General features: G+C 33.1%; 1 protein-coding gene across 1 annotated transcript in view; it reads left to right on the top strand.

Annotated features, from left to right (window-relative positions):
- The first annotated feature begins 260 nt into the window (after positions 1–260).
- Positions 261–14,165, top strand: part of PTPRQ (protein tyrosine phosphatase receptor type Q) — a 201,341-nt gene continuing 187,436 nt past the window's right edge. Inside the window, exons 1-7 of the mRNA XM_058568724.1 lie at positions 261–336; positions 674–785; positions 1,443–1,669; positions 4,070–4,139; positions 9,308–9,507; positions 10,695–10,935; positions 12,558–12,686. Of these exons, the coding sequence (XP_058424707.1) occupies positions 280–336; positions 674–785; positions 1,443–1,669; positions 4,070–4,139; positions 9,308–9,507; positions 10,695–10,935; positions 12,558–12,686 (1,036 nt within the window). The 5' untranslated portion in view covers positions 261–279. The remainder of the gene's footprint in view (positions 337–673; positions 786–1,442; positions 1,670–4,069; positions 4,140–9,307; positions 9,508–10,694; positions 10,936–12,557; positions 12,687–14,165) is intronic.

Here is a 14,165-nt window from a genome sequence, read left to right as displayed (position 1 = left end):
CAAAAACTCTGATGCCAAATTGATGAGTGTAAGTTTCAGCATCAGTGGACTGTTACCTTAGCAACGTCTATGCCTTTTTTTTTTTTTAAACCTACCCTGAACCTACAGCCAGCCATCCAAGGGTTCATGAATAGTTTAACAAAGAAAGGGCAGAGCTATTGAGTAATCCAGGCTCATTAATTGTGTACTTGCCAAGAGGATCTGTCTTTAAATCATTAATGCAGGCAACATTTCTCTCTGGAGCCATCAATGTGATTCCACGGCCTGAAAAATGTAATAATGATGGATTTTCTTATCATTTTTCTTTTACTTTTTATTGGAACTTCAGAGACACAGGTATTTCATATACACTATTAAAAAACCAGGGCTAAGCAATGGGCTATAGATTTCTTAAGACTCTTAAATAGTTGTTTCTTGTGACAGTGAACTAGGATAGATAGAAATACTGATTTAGCCTTTGATAACAGTATGTTTTGTAAGTTTTTATTATATGTTGTTTGGTAAATAGTCATGTAATACAACAAATTTATATTTTACAATAATGTGGAATGTATTGTGATATTTTAAACCGTGCAGAGTTATACAGTGAAGTGTTGCTTTAATTTTGATTATGATAGATTTATTATTTTAGCTTTCCAGGATTTAACACAATGATTTGTTTTTGGTGTTCTAGGTTGATGTTTTCAATGCTGTTCCCGGTACTAGGTACGACGTAACCATCTCTTCCATTTCTGCTACAACATACAGCTCACCTGTTAGTAGAATAGTGACAACGAATGTGACGAGTGAGTATATGTTTTCTATTACCTTCTTGTATGAAGTATTTGGAGCCAGTATAAATCTATTGGATGCAAATACTTATATTGACAATATGTGCATTATATGCGTGAAAACAGTTTAGTAACTGAAGCAAAATGGAAACTTAAGAAAGTGATCTGTTTAGAACCTGTGTTCCTTTGCTTTGAAAGAGAGAAGATAATTACTTTATACTTGTTTGTGAAATGGGTCGGAGAGACTGTCAATGGTAATATTTAAATAATACAGAGCCATGAAAATAAACTCACTACGCTTGCTCTGGAAGAAATATTCAGTTTGTAAGATTTTTTCTTGTTTTCTTAGTTTTTCTGTGTAAGCCTTGCATCAAGTAAGTTTCTTTTTTAAAAATGATTTGGCATTAAAAGTATATTTGGCATGTAGTATTTAGTAACATTCCATTTTTTACATTCTTATAAAAGAATGTTTTTGGTATTCCCTAAAGCATTTAATTTTTGTTTTTTTCTTTTGGTAGCAAAGTCTAGGGACGATAAACTCACATTTAAGAGACTAGTCTTTGGGAATTTCAAAAGTCTACATTTGTAAATACTTTTGTTACAAATGGTTGTGAAAATATAATAATTGTTCGACCTTTTAACAACATGAGATTTTTTTTTTTTGTTACATAGAACCAGGGCCTCCAGTCTTCCTAGCAGGCGAAAGAGTTGGATCTGCTGGGATTCTTCTCTCTTGGAATACACCACCTAATCCAAATGGAAGGATTATATCTTACATCGTGAAGTATAAGGAAGTTTGTCCATGGATGCAAACAGAATATACACAAGTTACAGCAAAGCCAGACAGTCTGGAAGTTCTTCTTACTAACCTCAATCCTGGAACAACGTATGAAATCAAGGTAATTATTTTGTAAATAATTAGTATTAAAATATTTAATCCATCTTAAAAGTGAAGGAGGTTTTTCCACCGGTCAAGCCTTTGCAAGTGAATGCAGCAGGTGACTGAAGAATGATCATCTGAGTCGTTGCCTCAGTGCCCATTTGGGCTTTTAAAACTTGAACAAATGTTGTAATCTCTTTTCACTTTTATGTCTATATAATTTTTCTATTTTTAAAAATCATTAATTTAATGACTCTAAAGACATAAATCAAGTTTAAATTAAATAATTTAGGCTTTATAAGTGAAAATATTCTACTTTTTCATGAAATTTAAAATTATCTTTATTTTTCTGTTAATCCTGTTGTATTTCTCATGTCTGTTATTGAAATTTTGTATAATGGTTCAAGAGTTTTTAAAAAGCCAGTTTCTCAAAGAACAATGCTTTCAGTTCAGTTTTATTCAGCAAATATTTCCTGAGCACTTACTATGTCTCTTATGTCTACAAAAATTTTTAGTACTTTAAAATGTTAAATATGCAAAATCTAACATCTTATTTAAATATTAAGTAAAGAAGAACATATAAAAGCAGTCCTAAATTAGTTAGGCCACATGAAAATGTTTGCATTTAAGAGATATCTGTATTTCCAGGAGATAGTAAAGAATACAGATATCTTCTTGCTCCTTCCCATTTTTAACGTGATGTCAGTATGTTCTTTGAGCCTTGAATACAGAAAAAAAAAAATCTATAAAAGCCATGTAAATATGTGATCCTTCATAACTGGGATGACCATGTGGATAGAAAGAAATGTTGGGAAAGAGATATTTGCCTGGGGTTTTGTCTTTATTGCAAGTATTCCTTTTTGTGGAATCAAAAAAACACGATGAGAACCAGAGAGCATATACCAATAATAGGGATCCCCCAAATCATAAAAGAAAAAAACAAACTTATCCTTATGCAGACGTCAAAAGCAAAGATTTGTGATAGCTATTTCACTGCACAAACGTGGGTTAAAGAGTAACCAACCTTTTTCGAACTGACATCTGAAAATTATATACTACAGATATTTTCTATCAATAAACACATATTCAGATTAATTTATATGTTAAGATATGCCATCGGGGGTAATATATAAAGATTAAATTTTAATGTGACATAAGAAGCTACTGCTGATAGAAAGGTGATTTAGCCAACCCAGTTCTGCTTAGATCTGTTTTTATGGAATATGAACTTTTATTCCTTTGAATTCTCTTATTTCAGGCCTATTGGGAACCTTTTATTCTCCTTTTCATCCCACGCTTTATAAATCATTGTTGTGACCTTTACTTTGTTGAAATAAATGTTAGCCATTGCAGAATTCCAAAGGGTATTTGGTATGGTACATTTGATATCTTCAAATGTAGATATCGAATCTACATGATACGGGGAAAACCCTGTTAAGTACTTTACATGTGTTATTTCATTTAGTCCTCAGAACAATCGCATGACATAGAAACATTATTATTCCCATTTTAAAGTAAAGGAAAACATGACTTAGAACAGTTAAGTAAATCGCCCGAAGCTATTCACCTGGGAATTGGCAGAGCTGTATTTAAACCAAGGTTGTCTGACTCCAGTTATGGCATTTGGAAGAGCTTAAGAGTTTTGTTCTCATGTATGACACTTTCTCTGCCTATTCTAGTGCATTTGACTAGACTGTTTAAGTCAAAAATAATTTTTCCATCTTTTAAATTCTAGAATACTTAGTTTAAATGATTAATTAGACCTACTTATTTTTAAAACTGTGTTCCTCACTATTTATTTGCCTGATTAGATTGTAAACTCTCAAGGCAGACACCGTATATATGGTCTCACATTTGCTACAGAAATAATCACAGTGTCTTGCATAGAATGAATGCTATAGTGGAAAGAGGTTGAGCTTTAGAAATAAGCACAACTTCAACTGAATTCTAGTTCTATCACTTATTTCTGTGTGATTTTGGGCAAGTTACTTGACCGCTCTCAACCAGTTTTCTCATCTATAAAATGTTGACAACAAATGTTGACAACACGTCGTATTTTGATTATGTGGGTATAATGTGACAAGTAAAACCCATGGTAGATTTCCTCATACACAGAAGTTGCTTAAGAAATAGTAAATGCTGTTTTTATTACTACCCATAGACTATTAAACTTGATTATTAATTTCTCCATTTGGAATCTGAGAAATATGTTGCTTCAAACTATGCTGCAAATATACCCTTAGGGGAAATGGAAATATGGAATAGCCCCATGTCCTCTTCCACTTTGGAAGTATTGTAGGAATTAGAGGGGAAAGTATCTTTGTCATTTATCTTATGGACAAATCAAAGTTTTATCATTTCAGATTCTGTTTAATTAGAGAGTAAAAAGCTTAAACACAATTCTTCTGGTTTATTCCAGGTTGCTGCTGAAAATAGCGCTGGCATTGGAGTGTTTAGTGACCCATTTCTCTTCCAAACTGCAGAAAGTGGTAATTTTTCTACATCATTTATTCTAAATTAACTTAGTTATGAGTTTTTGTTATTTAAAATAAACAGGGATATAAACAAAATCTAACACTAAAATGCCTAAAATTTTCAACAGCATGGTCATTCAATTACTTTTAGAGTCTTCTTGGATAGTAAATTTATTCATTAAAACATATATTGTTATTTCTGATTATAAAAGCAGTGTTCTCTTGGAAAATTGATAAAACAAAAATAAAAAAACACAAAATGAAAATTATCCATGGCTCTATCATATAAAAATCTCTGTTACCATTTTGGTACATTTCTGGCTGATCTTTTTTTGCCTCCCATGAATATATGTCTATGTGACTATATATTAATGAGAGTAGGCTTGTGCCATTTATGCAAGTTTATATCCTACCTTTTCCTCTTAATATCAAATCATAAGCATTTTTATGACGTTAGACTTTTAGACATATGGATGTTAATGGTTATATTATTCTATAACATGCAGTCATTACCAAACCAATTTAAGACACTCTGTTCTTCTAGTGGCTATGATGAAAAATTTGATGTCCTCCTTGATTCTTCTCTCTCCCAGTACACTTAATCTATCAACAAGTCCTCCCAGCACGATTTCAGAATATATCCTGAATCAAACGCCTATTGCTAATCACCCTAATCCAACTCCTTGTCATTTCTTGCCTGAAGGATTGAAAGTCTCCTTATTGGTTTTCCTGTTTCCAACTTGCCTGCCTACAGTTTACTGTCTCCACAAGAGCCACGTCATCTTTTGAAACATGACTAGACTATGTTACTTTTCTCTTCTTAACATGGCTCCTATCTCATTCAGAATAAGTCCCTAAATACTTTCCCTGGTCTACAGTGCTCTATATGCTCTTGTGCCTCTCTGACTTCATCTCCTACCATTCTCCCCTCCCTCCATCTACTCCAGCCACACTGATCTTCCATCACAGGGCCTTTGCACTTGCTGTTCCCTCTGCCTGGAGTGCTCTTTCACTACATATCCATAGAACTCTCTCCCTCAGTTAATTTAAATCTCACGTTCCCTTTCCTGACTACACCTTCTAAAATAGCCCCTATTTCTTTCTGTCCATATCTAATTTGAACAAATTTATTTTTCTTCATTAGACCAGACTGACAGATAACACATTTGCTTGCTTATTTTTTATAGTATATATTAGCCTAGTAGAACACAAGTTTTGTGATAAAGATAAGTTGTTACTGAATGGAGGTGCTTTTATTTATTTAGTAATTCAGCTATTTATAATAGTAAAAAGTTAGATTTAATAAATAGAAAAGTGGTTAAATAAATAATAGTATCTCCAGGGGTTGGCCCGGTGGCGTAGTGGTTAAGTTCACGTGCTCTGCTTTAGTGGCCTGGGGTTCGTGGGTTCGGATCCCAGGGGTGGACCTATGCACTGTTCGTCAAGCCATGCTGTGGCAGGTATCCCACATATAAAGTAGAGGAAGTTGGGCACAGATGTTAGCCCAGGGCCAAGCTTCCTCAGCAAAAAGAGAATGATTGGCAACAGATGTTAGCTGAGGGCTAATCTTCTTCACATACACAAAAAATAATAGTAGTATCTCCATTCAACAATAAATATTGTCTATGGAGCTTATGTTCTAGTGGGATAAGAGAAACAAGTGAGTTACTAAGTAGTATATCAGGCTGGTGAGAAGTGCTATAAAAACAATTTCTATAATTTTGTGCAACTATAAATGTTCTACATATTTAAAGATAAACATCTTCTAGTGGTCCATTGCCAAAGGAATAAATTAAATGGGCCCTGTGTATCTGGAGAGGATGATGCAATGGTCAGTGCTAAAAAAACATGGGACAAGCCTTGTGGCCCCTTCCTATTTGAGACCCCATCTAGAGAAGCATGTGAATATGTGCTTTATGCCATAGAAAGAATGAAGAAAAAATCCTGAAGTTTATTTAAAGTTAGAAATTAATGATTCATGAGGTCTAACTTTCTCTTGTTGATTTTGAGCATGTTGACTTTCAGGTTATTGACACAACTAAAAATCAAGTGGGAAAATTATTATTTTAAAGTTAAATATTCATTAGGATATAAAAGAAAAATTTATTACTTATGTTTTTAGTTTTAGAGAAAATAATTGGAATAATTTTTAAATGACATAGCAAATAGTTTTGCCTTTTTTTTTTTTTTTAATTTCAGTCTTGGTGCAGCATCTGATAAAGTGTGATACATGCAGATTATGATTTCAACTTGACAGTATTTTGAACTTTATGTATTTTATACTCTGCTAACTGACATGATATCTAGAGTTCTTTGCTCTCTTAGCAAATTATGGTCAAGAGAAACTAGAGAAACCCTAGGATGGAGTGAAATAGTCCTGGAACAGGAGTCGCGCGCTAGTTCTGACTTGCTGTGTGTTCTTGGGCAAACTGCATAATTATGTAATCCCTTTTGCCTTATCTTTCCTTTTTTTTTGGTAAATGTAGAGGTGAAAATGTAAATCTAAATTTGGTTAGATCAGTGGTCTCCATTTTTCTCCCCAAGTACTCCTTTTTATTAATTATGCTACACCCAACCCAAATTTAATGAAGATTTCTGTGGAATACATAAACTGTATTTATTATTATTAAATCAGAAGTAATTTTTTTTCCTATGAGTAAAAATACTTCTAGGAAGAGTATACAAGTTAACTCTTGTATCAAACTGAGCTGATTTTCCAGCCACAAGCATAAAAACTTCAATTTTTTAACTTCCCATGCAGCATTATTTCAGGCAAATGTAGAATTTATTTTAGTTTCAAAAGATTAGAAATATCTCTTGCAACTCCATTTCTAACTGACGGATCCTTTAAAATGTCTGAAAATACTTTTAAGAGTCTCTGTATTGGATTTATAAAGTTTTTTTCTGGCTCAAAAATGTGCATTTTGTATAGTGCACACTTTGAAAAGTTGTAGGTATTTTCGCATATTTGCATAATTTATGCATGCCACTTGTCTAGATATGTCCTCGAAGCGTGTGGAAGACTCTTATCTGAAAGATGAAATGACTTTTAAAACAGAACATTTTGGGACTTCAGGTGCTTGGATCAAGATGGATAAATTCACTCTGTAAGAATCAAGAGATAACGAGAGTTTTAGTAGATAAAAGTCCAGAAGTCAAAACTAGGATATTTAAAATAGGGGAAGAACTGCCAAGTACAGAAAAGAGCCAGACTTTGTCTTCAGACTCTTTCATGAAGTCACAAAAGGAAAACACACACAGACACATTTTATTGAGACAAAAATAATTTAAAGCAAATTAATAAAAATACCCTCTTTTTCACTAAATGTTGTTTAACAGATTCAATTAATTTCTATCTATTTCATGTTTTTTTTGGTTTACTTTTCTTGATATTTCAAAATCATGCTTTGGGATTTAATAAGTGTTCGGTTATGTCATAAATTCAAATTTCTCTGCACTTGAGTAGTCCCCTATGACTATTGTTAAGGCTCATTTGGAAATGTGTCAGCTTGTCTGCAATTTTTATTGATATATATTTCAAGCATGCTTATAAAAATTTGCATAGTTTACACAAATAAGAAATTTAAAAGGATGATTAAGATTTATTATAAAAGTTTTAATTCTTATAACTCCAAAACATCACATATTTAATAAACATTTTCCTTTTGCTTTATTGTATTTTATCTACCCAAAAGAAATTCAGATATTAAATCTTTTTTTTTTTTTTTGTGGGGAAGATCTGCCCTGAGCCAACATCCATGCTAATCCTCCTCTTTTTGCTGAGGAAGACTGGCCCTGAGCTAACGTCTATTGCCAATCCTCCTCCTTTTTTTTCTCCCAAAGCCCCAGTAGATAGTTGTATGTCATAGCTGCACATCCTTCTAGTTGCTGTATGTAGGACACGGCCTCAGCATGGCTGTAGAAGCAGTGCGTAGGCGCGCGCCAGGGATCTGAACCTAGGCCGCCAGTAGCAGAGCGCGTGCACTTAACCGCTAAGCCATGGGGCCGGCCCCAGATATTAAATCTTTAGTATCAGAGAGTTATCCTATTGTTGTTATCCTTCTTAAACTTTAGTTCCATTTATCAGTTTCCCTTCAAAAAAATTTCCATCCATTATTTCATCCATTGTTACTGATTGATCATCCCCCAAAATTGTTGTATATTATTTTTTCCATTAAAATGCAGCTGTTCTTAAGTTTCTTAATTTCTACTGTTTAACTTATATCATTCACACATAGCCCTCCTTCCCAGAACCTAACTTTCTTATATAATTTATGTGACTTTCATTTACAAATCTTATTTTGGCATTCTTCTCTACAATGTGCACCTAAACTCTAGTTACTTGGTTTCTTGATATCAGGCACCTCTAATATCACTTATATTGTTCTAATCCAAACATCTTGTTTTGTTTCTATTTCTTTCAACAGTGACTTGTCGTGTTGTTCTATATTCTAAAGGATCTTGATTATTTACTCTACTTTGTCAGGTTTTCATAACTTACTTTGAAATTAATGGGCATAATTTTCCTTCATTCTGGCCTCATGTTTGTCTTATCCCAACTGAAATAGCATACAGATTACTAGTATGCACATTATTAATAATTGATAACAAAGTATCATGAATTCCAATGAAAGGTGATTTTGAGGATGTATGAAACTCAAAATATAAAAACCACAACCAATTGGGTGGTATCCTCTTTATGTTATACACTAGATATTTATATACATTCCAGAAATGTGCTTTTTCGTGCAAATGGTTGGATAATTGTTTCAATTCACTACTTCTTCGTTATCTAAGGAATCTACATAATTCCAAAATATTTCAGGAAGAAAGGGATTCATTATTCAAATTTGTCTGTATAATTACAAACAACTATTGATTGAATATTTTTTCAGACTTATTTGAAACAGTTCGTCAATGGATGCATTGGTCAAATAATCTTGAAGTAAAGCTTATTTGCCTCTTAAACACAACTCTATGGGCACGATTTCCAATTCTTTATTTTAGACAAAAGTCAATTAAATATATTTCAAAAAGTCTCACCGAAGTAAATTTTATCTAATGTATTGTATATTTAATTTCATATGACATGGGAAATGAAACATCTCAAAATAATATAAATGCCATTTTCAGTTTTACAACAATGTTTTTTCCCTGTTCTTCAATCTCTCTCACTTCCCCAGCTCCAGGAAAAGTGGTGAATCTCACAGTCGAGGCTTTTAACTATTCAGCAGTAAACCTGATTTGGTATTTACCTCGGCAACCAAATGGCAAAATTACCAGCTTCAAGATTAGTGTCAAACATGCCAGAAGTGGGATAGTAGTGAAAGATGTCTCAATGAGAGTAGAGGACATTTTGACTGGGAAATTGCCAGAATGTAATGTAAGTAACCTGAAACACTTTCTGTGTCTCAAAAATTTTAGGTAAACCTTTATCTTGAAGTTTCCAGCATCTGAATACTGTACATTTTACCAAAGTAATTATTAGCTCTTTGATTCTTTGTAGTATTAGGTTATAGTACTGTGTTATACACAGTTGGCTATATTCGAGGTAGGATAAGAGAAGAGTTTGAGAATTCAAGAGTGAGATATCAAAACTCTGGAAGGGAACTCTGGAAGGACTTCATGAAAAGCAGTAGCATTTGTGATCGGCCTTGGAGTAAGGATCAGTGGAGACTGTGAGAGGGGCTTTCTGGGTGGAGGATACTTTATAAAGCCCTGAAGTAGGAAAGTGTGGGATTCACTAGAAAAAACATAATATGTCCATGTGACAGGAGGGGAGGGGAGGACAATAGTCAAGGTTAAGTTTGTGGAAGTAGATCATTTTTGTTGCACATGATCTTTGGTGAAGAATTTGTTATTACTCTAGTCGTTGAAGGGAAGTCCCTGGAAGTGTGTAATAATACTTTTCCAGAAATAGTGTTGTTGATCTTTGTGATATTACTGATGGGGAAACTGTCAAACAAAATTACTTTTCTTTTAAATGCTTTAAGTTATAGAAGTCTCAAAATCTTCTTTTTAAAATTAGGATATATTTCAAATACATACCAAAACACATACACATATGCTCATATACACACACAACATATGTTCTATTGGCTTTATCTTTTGAGTAATTATGAGAACAAAAATGATAGGAACAGTAAGAAAGTGACCTATGCTTGAAATTTCACAAAAGGGAAAATATTTCATCTCATTGGCCCTTGCACTTTTTACATGAATTTTAAAAAAATTCTTACTAATGATTTTACTGTAGTTTTACCTTTATTCTAAGCCACATGAAATCCTACTCATAAAAAAGATTAAGGTATAAAGAATGCAATAAATATATTCTTTTCCAAAACTAGACAGGTATAATAACGGTATAACTATGGATAATAAATGGGTAAAATTAAAATCTAGCAAATTTGTCCATAAATTGAATGGGTGTTAAAATCTTAACCAATCATACACATACACACACAAATGAAAAATAATATTTGTAGTATAAGGAAAAAAATAAATTACACTTCTCATGTTCACCAAGAGATAGCACGTTATTTTTTCATTGATATTTGTTTTATTCACTAGGAGAATAATGAATCTTTTTTATGGAGTACAACCAGCCCTCCTCCAACTCTTGGCAGAGTTACCCCTCCATCCCGTACATCGAACACGCTGGCGCGGAGTCAGATGAGCTCTGTGTGGAGAGAGCCCATCAGTTTTGTTGTGGCACATTTGAGACCTTACACGACGTATCTTTTTGAAGTTTCTGCTGTTACAACTGAAGCAGGTTACATTGATAGTACGATTGTCAGAACACCAGAATCAGGTATGGTTTCATTTTTTTTGTAGAAAAAAAGAGTTAAATTCTTTATAGAATGATCATTCTTTTTTCATATAGATATTTTTGCTAAAATATCTTTCTTTTCAGTAACATTTCCCCCCTAATAAGAGATAATAGGCATCCCATGTGGAGTATCTCCAATTTTAATACTCTTTTACAATACGAATATAAGCGTCGAAAAGGAGAACGGAGATTTGAGAGAAAGAATTCTTGAGCTAATAACCGTGATCCTTAGATTGGTTTTTATCATTCTGTGATCTCAGCAATTTTTCATAGTCGTCTCTGCCCTTCTACATCTTCTATAAGCGTCTGTACCCTTTTCTCCCTGATATCGCTATTAGCAAAGGTGGAGGTAACACCTGCGGTAGCAGAAATATCCTGTGATTAACACTTCAGTATCAGATAAAAACAGTAGTTAAAAAATACACCTAGTTGTGTCCTCCTTGCACTGCAGTTTCCTCGTGTGAAAATTGGAGACATAACAGCACCTTCTTTATCTGAGATGGTGTGAGGCTTAAATGACTGTAATTAGATATTAGTATTACTACTAAATTCTAAGAGTACATATTTCTAGGTACGGATATTTATATATTTAATTATGGCATTACGTCAGCTTCCACATAAATTTATGTGTCTTTATATATATATATATAAACCCATATTACATAATACCATGCTAAATATATAGTATCAGACATTCAGCTGTGCTTTGTAATTTCTGAGGTTACTGGAAGTTATTACTGGTAGAGTAATTTCACTAAAGCCCAGCATTTTTTTTTTCTGACGACATAGCTAGCAGGTCCTATCGCTTCATTACATATATAAGTTTGAGTTTTTTCTTTATTTATATAACCATCTTTGGTTTTTTTGAATCATACCATTTCCTTCTTCCATACTCCTCACTTCTTCTTATACAATTAAAAAAAAGAAATAATTTCGTGAGGATCACACAAAGTGAAATTTGGCAGTCAAGAATTTTTTTGGAAAAACATATTTGGAATGTTTCATTTCCTTTCAAAGAAAGAATAAAATGTAGAAACACATCTATAAAAAATAGACTATTTTTAAATGTCGTTATTTGTATGTTACCAATGCTACATTAGAATCTTCTAATTGTTGGTTATAAATTTCGTCTCAGAACCAAATACAAATATTGATACAAAAAGTAAAGATCACTACTAATCAATTCTGAAGGTTGAGTTCTTTCCTTGACCCTTCTACCTGTGTACACCAGAAAGAGTGTTTATTAAGCCAGATACCCCGGCCTTGTTGAATCCAATGTCTATGTATGCATAAATGTTTTAGGACAATGTAACCGTACAAGGAACTATATAGGCATGAAACACCCTGTACAATCATGTACAGCATTAAATAAAACTAGTAACTTTTGGAAATAAGAAGTTCATCTAATGATCCAGCATATCTTATTCAAATTCTTCAATTATATTCTATTTTTCCTTTTTTTAAGTTAAAGAAACCCTCTGTTTTTAGCGTGATATTTTATTTTCTCTGAGGCTTTGTGTTATATTATGTGTATTTAATAAGATACTCTATTATTTTAAGTATATATCTATTATTTATTCATTTTTTTTCTATAATCATTTTAGTGCCTGAAGGACCACCACAAAACTGTATAACAGGCAACGTTACGGGAAGATCCTTTTCAATTTCATGGGACCCACCAACTACAGTAACAGGGAAATTTAGTTACAGAGTTGAGTTATATGGACCATCAGGTAAGTCTTAATCAGTTTTGGGTTTACCTTTTGGAGTAAACTATATAAAATATGTTAATATTATCAAACTTTTTAAAAGTATCATTTTCTTTTTAAAAGACCCTATAATTGAAGCAAATAATAGAAAAGTAATAAGGAAAGTAAGGCTCTTTGAACTTTTTGTTTAAAACCATAAATAAGTATAAGGATGACAAAACATTGTCCATGTTCTATATTTCAAGAGGAGAAGCTAAAAGAACAAGAGATAACCCTTCAAGGAGAGAAATGTTAAAGGAGATAAATGTCTTCAAATATTTGAACAGGAGGACCTTGACTTACTCTGATTACAAGTATATTTATGAAGAACAATGGGCTTCAGTTATATTAAATCGGATTTCTGCTTAGAATGAGGAGTGCCTTTCTAAAAATTGGAGCTCTCTAAAAATAATATGGGCAACTTTATAATGTAGTGAGTTCTCTGTCTTTGTGAACACGCAGGACCTGGACATCCACTTGTCAGATGTTTTGAGGGCATCAAATACCATATTATTGGAAGTTAATTAAGTAAACTCTAAAATTCTTTCCTAACCTGAGATCCCATGGTTCTAGGAAAGAAATTTATTTCACACAGTAGTGAAATAACATAAAATCACTTATTATCATTTATTTGGAAGAATGGAAAAATAGACAAATGTCCAAATTATTCGTTTTTAAATTTCTAGGAATCTATCATGAATCACAGGAGTAACCTTTATTTCTCCTCCCTAAGTACCTTATGCTCCTAAAATTCTGAAATTTCTGCAGTTCCTAAAAAAATTTTTAGTCTTTTTTCCCTCTCTTCCCTCAACAGTCACACATGGATAGCCAAACCCACCTTTTCTATCTGGTATTATTTTTCAAGACTTTGACAAAGTACTCTTTTTTCTGTGAGGCTGATAAATCAAGTAAGATGCACCTAGTAACTATTGCATTTAGCAACGTGGAAGACATTAGCGATTTTGACAAGAGCAATTGTGATGGAGCATGTGGGGTAAATGCCTGATTGGAGTAGATTTAAGAGAAAATGAGAGAAAAACATTGGAGCAGTGGGTAATAGACGACTCTTGAGTTTTGCTGCAAAGTGAAGCAGTGAAAGAAAGTGGGGAGTAGGGTTAACAGTAGGGTTAAGCAGAGTTAACAGGTTTCTTTTCAGAAGGAACAAATTAAGCATGTTTGCTGATGGGAATAAAGAAAAAAAGGAAAAATTAATGATATAAGAAAGGCAAGAATTACTGGAAAGATGTCTTGTGTAGGCAGAAGGTGAGATCTTTTGCTCAAATGTAGGGATTGGTTTAAGATAAGAATACAGATGGTTTGTCCATAGTAACAGGCTATAAGGCAGAGTATATGGGTACAGATGCTGGTAAATAGGTGATTGTGTTGGTGTGAGTCTGTGGCAAATCTTTTCTGATTGTCTTAATTATTCTAGTGTAATGAGAAAGCAACACCATCAACTGGGAG

This window comes from Diceros bicornis, chromosome 25 (genome assembly GCF_020826845.1).
Source record: "Diceros bicornis minor isolate mBicDic1 chromosome 25, mDicBic1.mat.cur, whole genome shotgun sequence".
NCBI lineage: Eukaryota > Metazoa > Chordata > Mammalia > Perissodactyla > Rhinocerotidae > Diceros > Diceros bicornis.
Note: the sequence above shows the minus strand (reverse complement) of the source record. Positions and strands in the feature narration are given on the sequence as shown.